Source organism: Gossypium hirsutum, chromosome D12 (assembly GCF_007990345.1).
Source record: "Gossypium hirsutum isolate 1008001.06 chromosome D12, Gossypium_hirsutum_v2.1, whole genome shotgun sequence".
NCBI classification, from domain to species: Eukaryota; Viridiplantae; Streptophyta; class Magnoliopsida; order Malvales; family Malvaceae; genus Gossypium; species Gossypium hirsutum.
Genome location: NC_053448.1, coordinates 45734656 through 45750073, shown reverse-complemented (window position 1 = coordinate 45750073; position 15418 = coordinate 45734656). Strand labels below are relative to the sequence as shown.

Genomic DNA, 15418 nt, shown 5'->3' with positions numbered 1-15418 from the left:
GGCGCCGCTGGAAAAAGAAAACCAAAGTTTTAGCACACTCTGTCGAAGATTTTTGGCACATGGCGAAATGTAGCGGTGGTCGACACAGCTACAGCATTCGCTTGCAGACGTTCAAAGAGCTAGCTAGCTTCGGCTTGATATTGGGATGTGTTAAAATTAAGGTTGATTATGGCAATATAGAATGATTACAAAATAAAAAGAAAATTTTTTTGGAAAAAACCACTCGTAAAGGAGGAGAAATTCATTAATGTTGAAAACCGAACTATACAAGAGTAGTTTTGATTGCATCTATTTAAAGGTTAAAAAACTTTATTCTAATTAATGTCAAATAAAATAAATATAATTTTATATGGATTCTAATTGTGCCACATGGTTAGTACCAGTCCAGGATGTGTTAGGCTACGGCCTCGGGACAACTCCAACAGGATGTGACTATGAAGGACCACTTCAATTTTTATCTTCGATAGTTGGCCTACCATTTTGAAATACCCACACTCTAGCTCTCCACAGCCATATTCTTTTGACATTTCTTTGGCGAATGTTTGGTTGCCTTGTCACCGGCCTAAGGCTTTTGTCTTCAAGTCATGAGCTCACTTTTTTGGTAGAATCCAATTTGAGAAGGTTGAATGTTGAAGAGGCGCATGAAGCAGCTCAAATCACAGGAACAGGACTCGCAATGATGCCAATCTGTGATGATGAGTTGCCAAAGACTACATTGTCATTAATATTTATTCAAAGATAATGACCTCAAGTTGTGTCTGAACCACAGTACACCTTAAAATGCCCCACAACTACGCTCCCAGAGAGGCCTGATAGTCCAAATTCCAAAACCCAAAATTTTGCTGACCTTTTAGATCACCAATATAGTAAGTCAAGTCACTTGGAATACGATTAATATTGTCGTTGTCTTGTCTACAGGAAGACCAAAAGATAGGGGAAAAAAGGGCCTCGAGGATGCTTGGTTTCTCAATTGGGCAAAAGTTGGAAGGGGTGAAGAAAAGTTCAGAAGCAGATGAAATCAATTATCGAAGGGATTGAATACCTTAAACATTATGACTAGTTTAGTTTTGTGTGGGCAAAATGGTGGGCTCTTTTGTACTGTGTTGAGGGACAAGGTGCAAGATAAGCTCTGATCATTCTGCGCAAAACCGGAAGATTTGATGCACACATATATATATGAATGTAAAGCGGTACATTAACTTGGCTTTTTGATAGTGTTTGAAGCATAATCGACAGCATCACTATGTTTTTCTCTTCAGATTTGCTATAATTTTAGCTCTTGGTATTGTACAGCCTAAATTTACCCGGGCCTCACCAAATAATAGGCCCATTACAAAATAAATACCCAAGGCCCAACAAACAGCCCAATACACCCAAACAGACCCAAGACCCAACAAACTAACCCACAGCCTAAATAGCCCAAAATATTAATCAAACACAAAAAAGAATCAGAAAACCCTAACCCTAGGTGCGCCGCACCTAGGGTCCTCTAGCGCCGCGCCTTTGACCTGCTGCCACCGCCCCCGTCACATCTTCAGTGCAAGTGGCCACCTGCTCTCTGCCACCGCCAGTCTCCTGCAAACACAACAAAAATCAACAAGACAGTAGCAATGAGATTTGAGATTTTCTTTTCCTTTTCTTTCGGCTATAAAGCCAAATATTGTAAAAAGGAAAAGGGTGGGGGGAACTTTTGTTTTTTTTGAAATCGGTATACAAACCGATTGAAACCTTTGTAACAGGGGGGTTGTTTTTTTTTTCTCTTCCGATTTTTGTAAGGAAAAAACACATTAGCAAGGGAAATAAAAACAAAAAAAAAACAGATTCAAGAAACCTTTTTGGTACAAGTTCTATTTTCCTTTTCCTTTTTACTTTTCTCTTTATTTTTTTCTTTTTTTCGTAACTGTTTGTATTTCTTTATTTTTATTTTTCTTTTATATTTAAAAACTATATATATAACGTATAAAAAAGGCAAAAAAGTACCTTCTTTTGAATTTTTCGGCCACCGTGTACGGTGGCCGGCGCGGTGGCGACGTGGCGGCCCTGTTCGCCGGTTTCTGGGCTCTGGTCGGAGGAAGGGAGAGAGACTTGAGAGAAATTTTTTGGTTTTTTTTCTGGAGAAGAAGGGAAGAATGAAAATTTTGAAAAAAAATTAGTTTAAATAGGCTTCCAAAACGACGTCGTTTTGGGCAGCCTTCTCAGGCACCAAAACGGCGCCGTTTTGACTTGACCCGTTGGCCGACCCGACCCGCTCTAGGGGGATCCGCGTGTTTTTGACGGAAGGGCTAATTGCACGTTTAGCCCTTCCTCTTTTTAATGCTTTTAAAATTAGGTTCTTTTAATCTTTTGAATTTTACCCGGAAATTTTTTGTGTTTTCAATTTAATCCTTACCCGAACTACGTCATTTTAATGGAAGGGAAATTTCCTTTATTGGTCCCTCCATGTTTTATGAATGTTCAGAGTAGTCCCCCCGCTTTTGTTTATTTGCGTTTTGAGCCCTGAATCTTGTTTTAATGTTTAATTTAGTCTTTTTGCTATTTTGTTTATTTTCCTAACAAATTTCATATTATTATTATTATTATTATTATTATTATTATTATTATACTCTTTTAATTTTAAAATTCTTGTTATATATTTACATATACAAACGCATACTTTTTATAATATATATGTGTACATATTTTATTTATTTATTTTTTGTGTGTGAATATATACATTTTCCTAATACATATACACATGCATTTTAAAGTTATTATAAATATATTTTTATATTTCATTTTTCATACTTACACATACCTATATCTATTTCTACGTATTTTATTACACATAGATATACGTATACATATTTTTAAATATTTTCTATGTTTTCATAATTCTAAAATATATATATACATGTATTTATATTTTTTTTTCTTTTATGGTTTCGTTATTTCGCGTGGTGTTTACTTTCTTTTATTTATTTATGCCTACTTTCATTCGAATAGTTTATTTGCTTATTCTTTTGCATGTTTAATTCATTTTTTATTTATTTATCTTTTAGTTGTTGTTACTCGTACTTACATTATCGAATTCATTATCGTTTTGTTACGAGCATTAACATCGTGTTTTATTTCTACTAGTACGCGTTAAATTATTTTTCATTCAATGTATAAATTATGATTTTTGAATAAACAAATTTTCATGTTTAGACTCGAGAAGGTCGTACCCTAACTTACTGGGTTTCGATTTTCACGATAAATCTAAATACGCGAGTTTTTTTAACCAAAGTTTTAAATGATCTCGAAAATTAAGAAAAGATCGAGTCTTAACTTACTGGACTTGATCCCCTTTTTTAAATTCGAGATAGTTAAACATCTTTTAAATAAGTTTTTTTTTTTTTACATTCATTCGCGTATCGAGAATTCGAGACATTGTGTCCTAACTTACTGGATATGATGCTTTCTTTCTCGATTAACGTGGAACGTACCCTCTTTTCCCAAAATTTTCAACATTTTTATACAAGGATCGTATTTTTAAATTTCTTTAAAGTTTTCAATTTTTTGACACTAAGACATTAAGTCATCAACTAGGTACCAATTTTGGGCGTATCGAGGGTGCTAATCCTTCCTCGTGCGTAACCGACTCCCGAACCCGTTTTTCTGAATTTCGTGGACCAAACTTGTTGTTTTAATAAAATCAAACCGTTTGTTAAAAACAACCACTTTTCGAGGTGATCCAATCACACCTTATCAAAAATGATTGGTAGCGACTCCCGTTTCTTTTTTCAAAACCCAAGTCGACCCCGTTTTCCATCCAAAAAATGGTGTCAACAGGTATTATCAATTTGTCAATTCATCACGGATTTTTATACCAATAACCCTAAAGAAAATACATATACATACACTAAACTAACACAAAAGGAAATTAATTTACTGAAGTAGCACCAAAATGTCGAGAATTTTATTTAAAAACATTCTTTTAATTCTTTTTCCCCGTATTTGTGTTATACCATCCACTATTAGAAGGCTTAAAGCCCGAGGCTCCATCACCTTAACAAGTGTCCCACAGCTAAGGATTGACACTGTTGTAGTCCTGCCGAACACGTTTGGGCCGTGGGGGAATGAACCAACTTACACTTTTGAGCTCCAAGCCAACCCTCAAGTGCGAAATAAAAATATATTTTTCCTAGTCAGTAGTCATCATCTTCCCCATTATTGTTATTTATTCAAAATAAAGTAGTATTTTTCTAGCACAATTATACAATTATTTCTCTTCTTCGATGCTCCTTAGCATTTCAATTTTCCAGCGGTGGTAAACATTACTCTAATTGAATGGTGTAGATAAGCTGTTTTGAGTGTAAAGCCTATAACGATTCTTAAACACATTCAGGATTTTCCGAGTAATTATTTTTTAATTACTACGTGCTATTAAATACACATAAAAATGGTTTACCCACGTCTGTTTAAGACGAAAAGAGATTAAATAATGAGAAAATTATATATATAAAGCTAGCTTAGTGTGATTTAAGTTTAGAAACAGGTAATGTATTTAATAAATAAATAAAAAACAATTAGCATTACAACTAGACGTGCTCATGGGCCGGCTCGGCCTAAAATATGGGCCTGAAATTTTGTCCAGGCCCAGCCCAGGAAAAAATTCCTAAGCCCGAGCCTAGCCCTGCCCGGCCCATTTTTTAATAAACACTAAAAATTTATTTAAAAATAAAAAAATAAAAAAAAATATTTTAAAATTAAAAAATATTTATTTATTATATTCGGGCCGGGCTGGGCCCGGGCCAAAAAAGTGGTGCCTGAGGCCCGGCCCATTTTCTAAACATGCCTCTTTTTTTTGCCCAAACCCATATTTCGGGCCTATATTTTTACCCGAATCTTCCTATATTTCGAGCAGGCCGTCGGGCCGGGCGACAATAGAAAATAAAATAGGAGATAATAAAATTTGTTTATCCAATTCATTATCCCTATGTTAGCTTAGTAGAATAACTCACTATCTTCAAATAAATACAATCCCAGTAATGATTCCTCACTCTTGCACCTTCGAAGATGAGCTCTCTCACCACTAAATTCTCCCTGATAACTTAGTTTGTAAAATCAGAACACAAAAGTTTTACAATCACAAATACACTCTCACAAATAATGTTTCCTCACTTGAACAAATGAGTTCTCTCAATAATAAATACATTAACCTATACAAGTATCTTAAATATATAAGTTTTTGGGACTTACTAACAAAATAAAAATCTATCATAATCCCTACAAAATAACAACTATACAAGCTTAATACGATATAATAATAACAATAAAGGTAAATAAGGATTGTTGGCAGTTAAGTCTTCAACGTCCCAATATGATGCAACTTTTTTGATCTAAGGGATTAGATAGATTCAATTTGAATCTCCAAATATATTTCTTTAAGTGATATGATATTTATTAATGTGCTAGACATAATCCATCATCTCAGCTCAACCCAAAGATACAGTTCAATAAATTGACAATCTCCTAAATATGCAAAATTGTTGTTTATCGCAATGGAGAAAGAAATGGACACTCCTTATACACATCTTAGTCATTCCATATTTTTCAAAAATTTGTTGAACAAAAGGCATACAATTTAAGAAATGTAAACATCAAATAAACATTACTCCATCTTAGCATATTCCCTTAATTTCAAAAACTTAACTTGGGGATTAATTAAGTTATTCAACCATGAATGTGGAGTTTGAATTATGCATTAATACCTGGGAGGAAATATACAATAACAACAATAACCATCATCCATAAAATCATCAATAATATCCTCTAAACAAAAAGTAGCAAATAAGTACATTCCTCCAAAAATAAAATAAAAGAAGTCATAAAAGTTTCAATAAAAAAAAAACTAAGAAATAACGTGATTAGAAAAGCAAAGGCAAAATCTCAGAAACGCCCCTACAGCACATGCACCTCCCCCTCAATAACACCGCCACAAATTGAGAAGAAGAGGAAGTATGTTTTTTTTTTAAATTTATCGATCTATGTTATTTTTTGAGAAAAAAAGAAAAATACGCCTTGTAGAACATATTTTTTTTATAAAAATTATTTTTCTTTTTTCGTTTTGAAATTAAAAATTTGTAAATTTATCTAACGTTTAAAATAAGCATTATTATAGTTTTGAATTTACTAAATTTATTTTTACTGTAAAAGATACAAACCACTTATACAACATTAATTTACTAAATTTTCATTTAAATCCTTCAAAAATTACAATGTTTTTAGTATGACCTATCATATTCAAAATCCTTAATTTAAAAACTTATGTACATGCATCCCTAGAAACAATATATATATATTAAATTAGTGTAAATTGTGAATGTAAAATAAAGTAAACAACTTCGGAAAATTACAAATAGACATGATCATCGATTCCTCAAATGTGTGCCACAACCAGGTGCGTGTCGGGTACGCCTAGGGTTTCGTCGCACTATTTTGGTTGGCGACTCCATTGGAACTTCGGCCTTGTCTTCATGTGCATGTCGGGGTTGATCTTTGGCCTCGTCTTCATGTGCACATCAAGGTTGATTGGTGAACTCATCTCCTCCCTCTATGAATGACTGCGACCGTGTCACAGCAGCTCGTAGTGCATCCCCCTAACTGAGTCGGCGTTTGCAAGGACGACCTTTCTTAACATACATAGTTGAAAGAGAAGAGGCATGAATATTAATTTTTTGCAGGCCAAGATAAATGCACGTTGTTGGTTATGGCCGCTACAGTTTGGTCCAAGGTCTCATTCAACTCCACCATGTTTTGACAGTAGCAATTCAAGACCTTTCTTAACATTGGAGGGTTGAATTCATACCACTTTCCACACACAAACGCCTTCTGATGCAGCTTGTTGTGCATATCACTAACACTTCGAAGCAAATTAACATAAAATTCCATGACAACATTGTGAACATATGGCTTAACATAACTCACTAAACCCTTTAAACCACCATTCTTAATAAGTACATCTATTTCATGATAAACAAAACTGTTTTCCTCCATATTATGTTCTTCAATAAAACTCTTTTTAATCATGGAAACATACCTCTTGGAGCAAGCAACATCCAGAGACCCTTATTTTTCATTTCCATCATCCTTTCCTCCTGTTTCTTGGCTGCTTGGGTGGCTTCAGCAAGAAGTTTTTGAATGTCCTCATCAGAAACAGAATCAATAATGGTTTTCGACTGAGGAACCTTTACCCCCCTCCCCCCCAAACTAATTGAAACGTTACAGAACCAAATAATAATAATGGTTTTCGACTCATCAGACAAGTCATCAGAACTTTCTTATTGGATCTTTCTTTTCTTGCTCAGATTTACAACAACTGGGGCTTTGCCCTTGTCCATCTTCTTTGAGGCTGCTTGGTTTGCAAACTCATCTGCCACAACCGAGTGTGTATGCATTTTGCGAGCCTGCACTTGGCCAGAGGAAGTGGGACTTTCTCTAGTTATTTCGACTTCTGGATCAAAGGCTCCTGTCTTGCTCACTTCTTTATTAGTTTGAACATCTTTCTTAATTAGTATCTTCTTCAACCTATACTCGCTCTACCACATGTTCTTGGATGTTTGTGGTAAAAGCTTCTGTTGCCATAGTACAATCTAGATACGATGGTCCACATTCACTAATGTGTTGTCACTAGTTGGGATTTGTTCACTGATTCCTTTGATAAAAATTAATTGTTAATATTGTTAATTAATTATAAATTTTTATCAAATCAACTTTAAAACCTGACATATAGTATTAAAAGTTTAACATTGTTACCTTTATCTATTAATATATAAAACTTTTGTCAAATGTAAATATCAAATTACATAAAAACACATACCATATTAAAAAAAATTTAACTTGAGCACTAAATGATCTTCTAAGCCATATATTTATTCAATGGTTGAATAGATGCAGTGTAACACCCCAAACCCGGTTTAAACGTTATGACCGAATCTGGCAATGTCACATTGTAACACCCTTACCCGTATTCGACGCCGGAATAGGGTATGAGGCATTACTAGAAGACATACATTTGCATACGTATTAAACCGAGTTACAAAATTTCATCCGAATTAAAACTTTTAAATTATTAACATGCTTTTATAATTCTTTACAACATACCCTCGAAATATTATATTCATAACAAATAGGGCCTACGAGACCTGATATTTACTCATGTAATTCAAAGCTTCATTTCCATTTCATTCAATTTACAATTTCTCATGTTCACAATTCAAATCAATTTCTCAATCCAATATATATATTTCAATCATCTAAGAATATAATTCAAGTTATACAAACTTACCAAGCTAAATTGCAGAAATACCAAAAATTCAGGGACATTTTGGTAATTTTCTATTTTCCTCGAATTTCCACCCAATCTTGATATAAATTAATATTTCATTCAATTTATTAATTTAAATAATAAAACAATTCATTTCATGCAATTTGGTCACTTTTTGACATTTTTACAAATTTACCCTTAAAATATTACTTTTATTCAATTTAGTTCCTAAACTTAAAACATGCAAATTAGTCATTTTTACTGAAAACTCATGCTAGGTGAATAATCATATATTTTCCTCCTCCTCCTCCTCTCCATTCCACATCCTTAATGTATATAAAATGCTTATATGTAACATTATCTATAATTTCACTATTTATTTATTTGTTCATTCAAAGCTGTCCACTTGAGTCATTGTCACAAAATTATTTATATCTTGAGCTATGTAACTTCGAATTGATATCCGTTAATTTTATCTGAAACTATACTCACATATCTTCTTACTATAAAATTTTTAGAATTTTTGGTTGATCCAATAAGTACAGTTTATTCTTTAAAGTCATCTCTGTTCTGCTGTCTGACAGTTCCGACCCTTCTTCACTAAAAATTAATTATCTCCTTGTACAGGATTTGGATGATGTTTCTGTTTGTTTCTATTGAAAATAGACTCATTCAGGATTTTAAAAATATAAATTTAAGCCCATAATTATTTTTCTCCAATTTTTTATAATTTTCCAAAGTTAGAACAGGGGAACCCGAATTCATTCTGACATTGTCTCACATAATTTATTATATCTCATGATTTACAATTCTATTACTTACACCGTTTCTTCTACGAGAAACTAGACTTAATAAGATTTAATTACATATTTTGTTCATCCTATAATTCGATTTCCATAATTTATAGTGATTTTTCGAAGTTAGCCTACTGTTGCTGTCCAAAACTGTTTTAGTGCAAAATGTTGATTACTAAGTTTATAACTTCCTTATTCATTTTCTCTATAATATTTTCCATCACTTTCTCTTATTTCCCTTCACTAATATATCAAGAACAAAAGGCTTTATTTAAGAAAACTCTACTATATCATCATTTCCATGCTTTTTCAATAATAACAAACTTAAAAATATATTGAAATCTTAATGTTCTTACCTTGTCCTATTGATTTCAATCTTTAACTTGATTTTCTCTCTCCTCCAGCTTCTATTTCTTGAATCTAACTTGATATTTTAGCTCCCCATTGTCTCCTTGTTATCTTTCTCTCTTGATGGATATGAAAATTCTTTTAATTTCTAAGTGAAAATGGTGAATTTTTTTATGAAATGACCAAATTGTAAAAAAAAAAGTTTCTTTCTTTCTTTTTTCCTCATACGTTGGATGCATGGGAAGAAGATGAAGATTCTTCATCTTTCCTTCCATATGTATACTAAATAGAATAATAATGAAATAACAAAATATCATTTAAAAATTAAATTAAAATATTAATAAACTAATATTTTTTAATTAATTAATCTAAAATATCACCAACATCATCATTGCTTTCTAGATTTCTCTCTCTTTTAATTGACCATTTTGCCCTTCATAATCTTTAAAAATTCCATCCTTGAGTCATCACTTAATTTGGTAAAATTTATTTAGTCCCTCAAAATTTTTCACCTTTTCAATTTGGTTCTAATTCATTCATTTTCCTTAGTTTCTAGATTATTCCACCTTTAAAATATTTACACTATTGGTCCTTCAAATTTTTCATATTTACACTTTAACCCCTCAAATTTTGAGTATTTATTCTTGGGCAACAAAAATTTTCTCACTTTTGCGATTTAATCCTTTCTTGAATTAATATGTTATAATATAATTCCCAATGTTGCCATAACTCAAAATTTCTATTTTTGTCACTTTATTTCCTTATTTTACTATCAAGGATACCTACTTTCTTACTGTAGTAATTTTTGAAGTATTACAGTAGTAAATTTCGAGATATTACACGCAGGATGAGTCTTGGATTAGAAGGCAGGCAAGTCCATACTACTCCTTATCTCTAAACATATAATTAAGTTTATTATTAGTTAATCTTAAAGATAATAGTAAATGGTCCACAAATCCCAGCACATTATGATTTGTAGCATGATCCCATTTACATCGTCACTCGTGGTTGATCTTGTTTAAACGATTAATCGAATTTTTTAATCATTAATTAAATTAAAATTTTTTCAAAAATAATTAACCGAACCAAAATTTAAATGGTTCTTTTTTTGTTAAAATAAATATAAAAATATAAAAAAAATTATTTATTTAACTGAATTAATAATAGGCTAATACAAATAATATAAAATATTATTTATTAAGTTGGGAATTAGTAGGTGATGGGGCTCACATTGTTGAGAATAAGAAAAAGTTGCATCCAGCCCCGCACTTGAGGGGGAGTTATGTAAGAAACTTGATATCTAATTTTCATATATTACAATCTATACTCGCGAAGGGCCCGTTGTTTGGTGATTAGGTCGAGAGTTGTTGAGAACTGCAATTCACGCGCATTCAATAAGAATTTCTTTTAATTATCTGTTTTTATTTCCATATCCTTTTGTGGGTCATTTTATTTTTCTTGTTTCAAAGTAAGCTTTTTTCTGTCCATTAAAGTAAGCTTTTTCTACCTCTCCCTTTGAACTCTCGTGTATTTCAAGTATCCGGAGTATATATTATTTTTCTGCTTCTTCATTACCGGTTTTCTGGGTTTGATTAGTGAATAGATCTGGGGGACAACTTAGGATAAAAAAGCTGATTGAAGCTTAATTTAACTGCTGTATATATGTTTTTCTTGAATTGCTTTTGTGTCGGTTACTATTTCGTGCTGTATTTGCCCACCTGCATTTGCTGTGTTCTTTTTTTCAGTTGATTAAGCCAACTTGGATCTTCTAGCACCAAACTGATTCCTGTTTCTGCTCTTTTTTCTTTTCACTTTCATATCATTCCTTTTTTGGGGTTGAAGGGGGTTCCTATTGATAGTTCTCTACTTTGTGACAAAATAATGTTCTTTTTGCTTCGAACCCATGTTTTGTTTTGAAGAGAATTTGGCCTCAGATTAAATGTTTCTCATACATTTAAGAAGGCGGTTTTGGTTTTGGTTCTGTTTTCGGACCTCCCTGCTTCTTTTTGGTCCTATTTCCTAGTAATAGCGGTGGTTTTTTGCTTGAATCTTCACGTATCTTGGGTTCTTTAGCTTAATCTTGAGGCGGACTCGAAATGAGAAAGCTTTATAGGAAACTTGAGTTGATAAGAAACCCGTTGACAAGTGTGAGGAAAAATGTCAATTCGCAATCGGGAAGGGTGTTGAGTGATAGAAAATGGATCATCCCATTTTTTGCAAGCTTACTTGTATCGATTACTTTGTTTCTGTCTGCCATTTTTGGGTTGTTCAATACTCCTAATGGAGGAGATCAGTTGCCATTCGACATTATTTCCTTTGCTAGAACGGAGGACTCTAGTGGGTATTTTGTAGAATCAGATTTAAAGAAATCGTTTAACACAAGTGGGTATGCAAGTATGGAAGCACCTAGATTAGCATATCTTATTTCGGGGACAAAGGGAGATAGTCGTAGGATGATGAGGACCTTGCAAGCAGTGTATCACCCCAGGAATCAATATGTTCTGCATTTGGATCTTGAGGCTCCTCCACGTGAAAGGTTGGAATTGACTAATATGGTAAAGATTGATCCAACTTTTCGTGAAGTGGAGAATGTGCGTGTAATGGCACAATCCAACTTGGTGACATACAAAGGTCCTACGATGATTGCCTGTACCCTTCAAGCAATTGCAATACTTTTGAAGGAGAGCTTGGACTGGGATTGGTTTCTAAACTTGAGTGCCTCCGATTATCCCCTTGTGACCCAAGATGGTTAGCGCTAAGACTTTGCATCTTTTATCTTTTTTATCGTCAAGGCTGCTTCTTGTTATCCGTTGGTCTCTGCGATAGGGCTTTTTCTATAGTATGAGGGTTTAAAGAACAATACTGTGCTTATAGTACGAATTTTAACTCTAAATTGATCGTGAACTTTGCTTGCTACCTCCTACTTTTATCTGAATTACTAGAGTTCTTTACAGTATTTTTGGAGAGAATTACATGCCTACTACCATCTTGACCTTATTTCATATTTCTATGGGAATTTTTAGAACTTAAAGCCTAGACTGTGAACAGGATTTGTGAAGGAGTCGATATTTTTAAGTTCTACTCAAAATTATGTTTATGAGAGGGCTCAATCAATTGGCAAACCAATGAACTGTCTTTTACAATGGGGTTTATGCAGTTTTGTTTAATCAACATAATTGCTCCAGATTTTTTTGGCTGTGTTTTTAGAGATTAGGTTATTTCTTTTGTTGATTTCTACTACCTGGCCTTTTCATAGGCCCATTCGTTGCGACTTGTACTATCTATTGGTTAGATTGATGAGTTAAAATGTTTGAAGAAGCTCATCTGTGTGTTTCTTATTGTCACTACTAGATGCATTTGTTGTTTAGTTGTGAAGTGTTTTCAGAAACTTAGAGGTCTGCTAAAAGGTTTGTGCTCTTTCAAGCCTGCTTACTGGAGAACACATCTAATACGTGTTTTACTTGTGCAGATTTGCTGCATGTTTTCTCCAATTTGTCAAGAAATCTCAATTTCATTGAACATACACAGATTGCTGGTTGGAAGCTGTAAGATTAATACCTAGTGTTCACGCTACTCTTAGTGTTCCTTTCTTATACCTTAATGTAACCGACTTTCCATGTGTATTTATGTTATTTTGCAGTAACTCGAGAGCAAAACCAATCATTGTTGATCCAGGTCTTTACTTGTCTAAAAAGTCTGACATTGCTTGGACCACACAACGCCGATCACTGCCCACATCTTTCAAGTTGTATACAGGTTGGTTTTTATTCTTCTTTATTTTATTTTTATTAGCACAACATACCGTAATAGTTTCTCAAACCATAGGTTGATTGTTTGCTCATCACCACTTAGATTAATGTCAACTGTGTTATCTTGAAATCTTATATAGTGTTTTGTTGTTTTGGACTGATATGGTATCAACATGTTATTGAGCCAAATAAGGATAACCTGTAATAACCTCAAATGGTGTTATCTTGAGTATTGTGGTATTAAATCTTATTCCTGTAAGAAACTAATTTTTGCATTTTAGAATCAAGTCTTCCATGTTAGGGTTCATTCCTACCCTAATTTCATTCTAGGAAACTGAAAAGCTTCAATCAGCCGGAAAGTAAACCCGTCGAAGCAATTTTTTTAAACTAGTTTCAGAGGATTCAGTCAGACTTTAGGTGCTGTTAGCTTCAAGCATGAGGCTGTACGCCAATATTCTCCTTCGTGTTTGACCTGCTTTTTGCTGTTGTCACTTGCCCGAGACTAGACTGAAGGCTGAAAGATCATGTTTACCTTGATATTGCTTGAGGTTTGCAAAGCCAAACCCTCTTGAGCCTTAACCTGGCTCTCAACAATCAATAATTGCTTGATGCTCAGAAATCAGCTTGAACAAGCTGCTTGCGAAATTGCCAAGCAGCTAGCTCCCATAATGCAAGCTTTAAATCTAATGACGTAACTATTTCTTTGATTTTCTACATGGATCTGTGAGATTAAGGAGAGAATAGAGCTTAGTCCAGGTGAGACGAGCAATGTAGGATGGTTTCTAACTAAATGCTGCTTCATAATGTAGGAAAGGAGACGAGATTCTGGTTTTAAGCATCGTATCTAAACTCATTGCAACAAACTTGAAGTATGCAATCCTTTCAGTTTCATTTTGGCAGTGCTAGAGAGCAAGATGTCATTATTATGTATCCTAATTTATCTCATACAAGTAATTTAGTTATTATGAACTATAGACTGTTGGTATTATGTGGCTATACCATACCCCATTTCATCTCGAATAAATTGGTAAATGTCTCTCTCTTTCTAGAAATAACAAATTTGAGAATCTCCCGTTTCAGTTGGCTCCCCTGAGTATTTGTTTCTTTCAGTCTATTGAGCTAGGTTAGAATGGCATGAAGAAATCAATCAATTGTTCATTTTATCCTGCCAATAATTAAACCAGTATAATGAGAAAGCAACTACTAAGATCTATAAGAATCACAAGTTCCTGCAGATGTCCCAGAGTTCTTCTCTAGTGCTGAAAGCTTCTGAATAATGTTGTAGGGTTCCCATAAACTTGCTAGTTGGGGATTCTATGTGGACATAGATCAGTTCCTTTTTTCTTCTGCCTTTTCTGGCTTTGTTATCTTAGTCTTTGTTGTTTTCTATTTTGCATTTTACACATGCATTAAATTGAAATCTGGGAATTATGTCGCTATTAATGAATTAAAAGAAAATGTTTAATGGTTGCTTTGCTTTGTGCATTATCTGCAGGTTCTGCATGGGTAGCGCTTACTAGAACTTTTGTTGAGTATTGTATATGGGGCTGGGATAACCTCCCACGAACCATTCTCATGTATTATACAAATTTTGTTTCCTCTCCGGAAGGCTATTTCCATACCGTTATTTGCAACACTGATGAATTTCGTAGCACTGCAATAAGCCATGATCTCCACTACATTGCTTGGGACACTCCTCCAAAGCAACATCCTGTCTCGTTGTCAATGAAAGACTTTGATAAAATGGTGAAAAGCAACGCGCCCTTTGCCCGGAAGTTCCATAAGAACGATCCAGTCTTGGATAAAATTGATAAAGAGCTATTGGGCCGAACTGGCCGTTTTGCAGCTGGAGCTTGGTGTATTGGGGGTTCAGAGGGTGGAGCTGACCCGTGTTCTGTACGCGGCAATGATTCGGTGTTTGCGCCAGGCCCTGGTGCCAAGAGGCTACAAGAACTGCTAAAAACTTTAATGTCTGAAGATTCTCGGAAAAAGCAGTGCTCATGATGGTTGTAAAGTGTTGGATAACTCAAAGAGTGCAAATGGCTGTATTCGTACTTCATTGATTACACGGTTGTCCTAAGGGCGGCAGAATTTTGTTTGTTCACATATAAAAATAAACTTCTTTTTATAACATTGTTTATTTTGCGACATGCAATCCCAATTTTAGGTGCAACTGTTACTAATAGAGTATCCTCAATTATGCATATGCAGCCTTTGACCATATCCTCAGGAATCATTTC

General features: G+C 33.9%; 1 protein-coding gene and 1 long non-coding RNA gene across 2 annotated transcripts; one reads left to right on the top strand and one right to left on the bottom strand.

Annotated features, from left to right (window-relative positions):
- Positions 1–1139: 1139 nt before the first annotated feature.
- LOC121224146 (uncharacterized) lies at positions 1140–2117 on the bottom strand. The gene is made up of 2 exons (XR_005921691.1): positions 1981–2117; positions 1140–1575 (listed from the first exon to the last, which is right to left on the bottom strand). It is a non-coding gene; the product is annotated as an uncharacterized lncRNA (long non-coding RNA).
- Positions 2118–10909: 8792 nt separating this feature from the next.
- Positions 10910–15357, top strand: LOC107946153 (beta-glucuronosyltransferase GlcAT14A-like). Its single transcript, NM_001327502.2, has 4 exons — positions 10910–12177; positions 12899–12974; positions 13070–13185; positions 14674–15357. The coding sequence occupies exons 1-4, from the start codon at positions 11526–11528 to the stop codon at positions 15180–15182; spliced, it is 1353 nt and encodes a 450-aa protein (NP_001314431.2). The 5' UTR covers positions 10910–11525; the 3' UTR covers positions 15183–15357.
- The last annotated feature ends 61 nt before the right edge of the window (positions 15358–15418 follow it).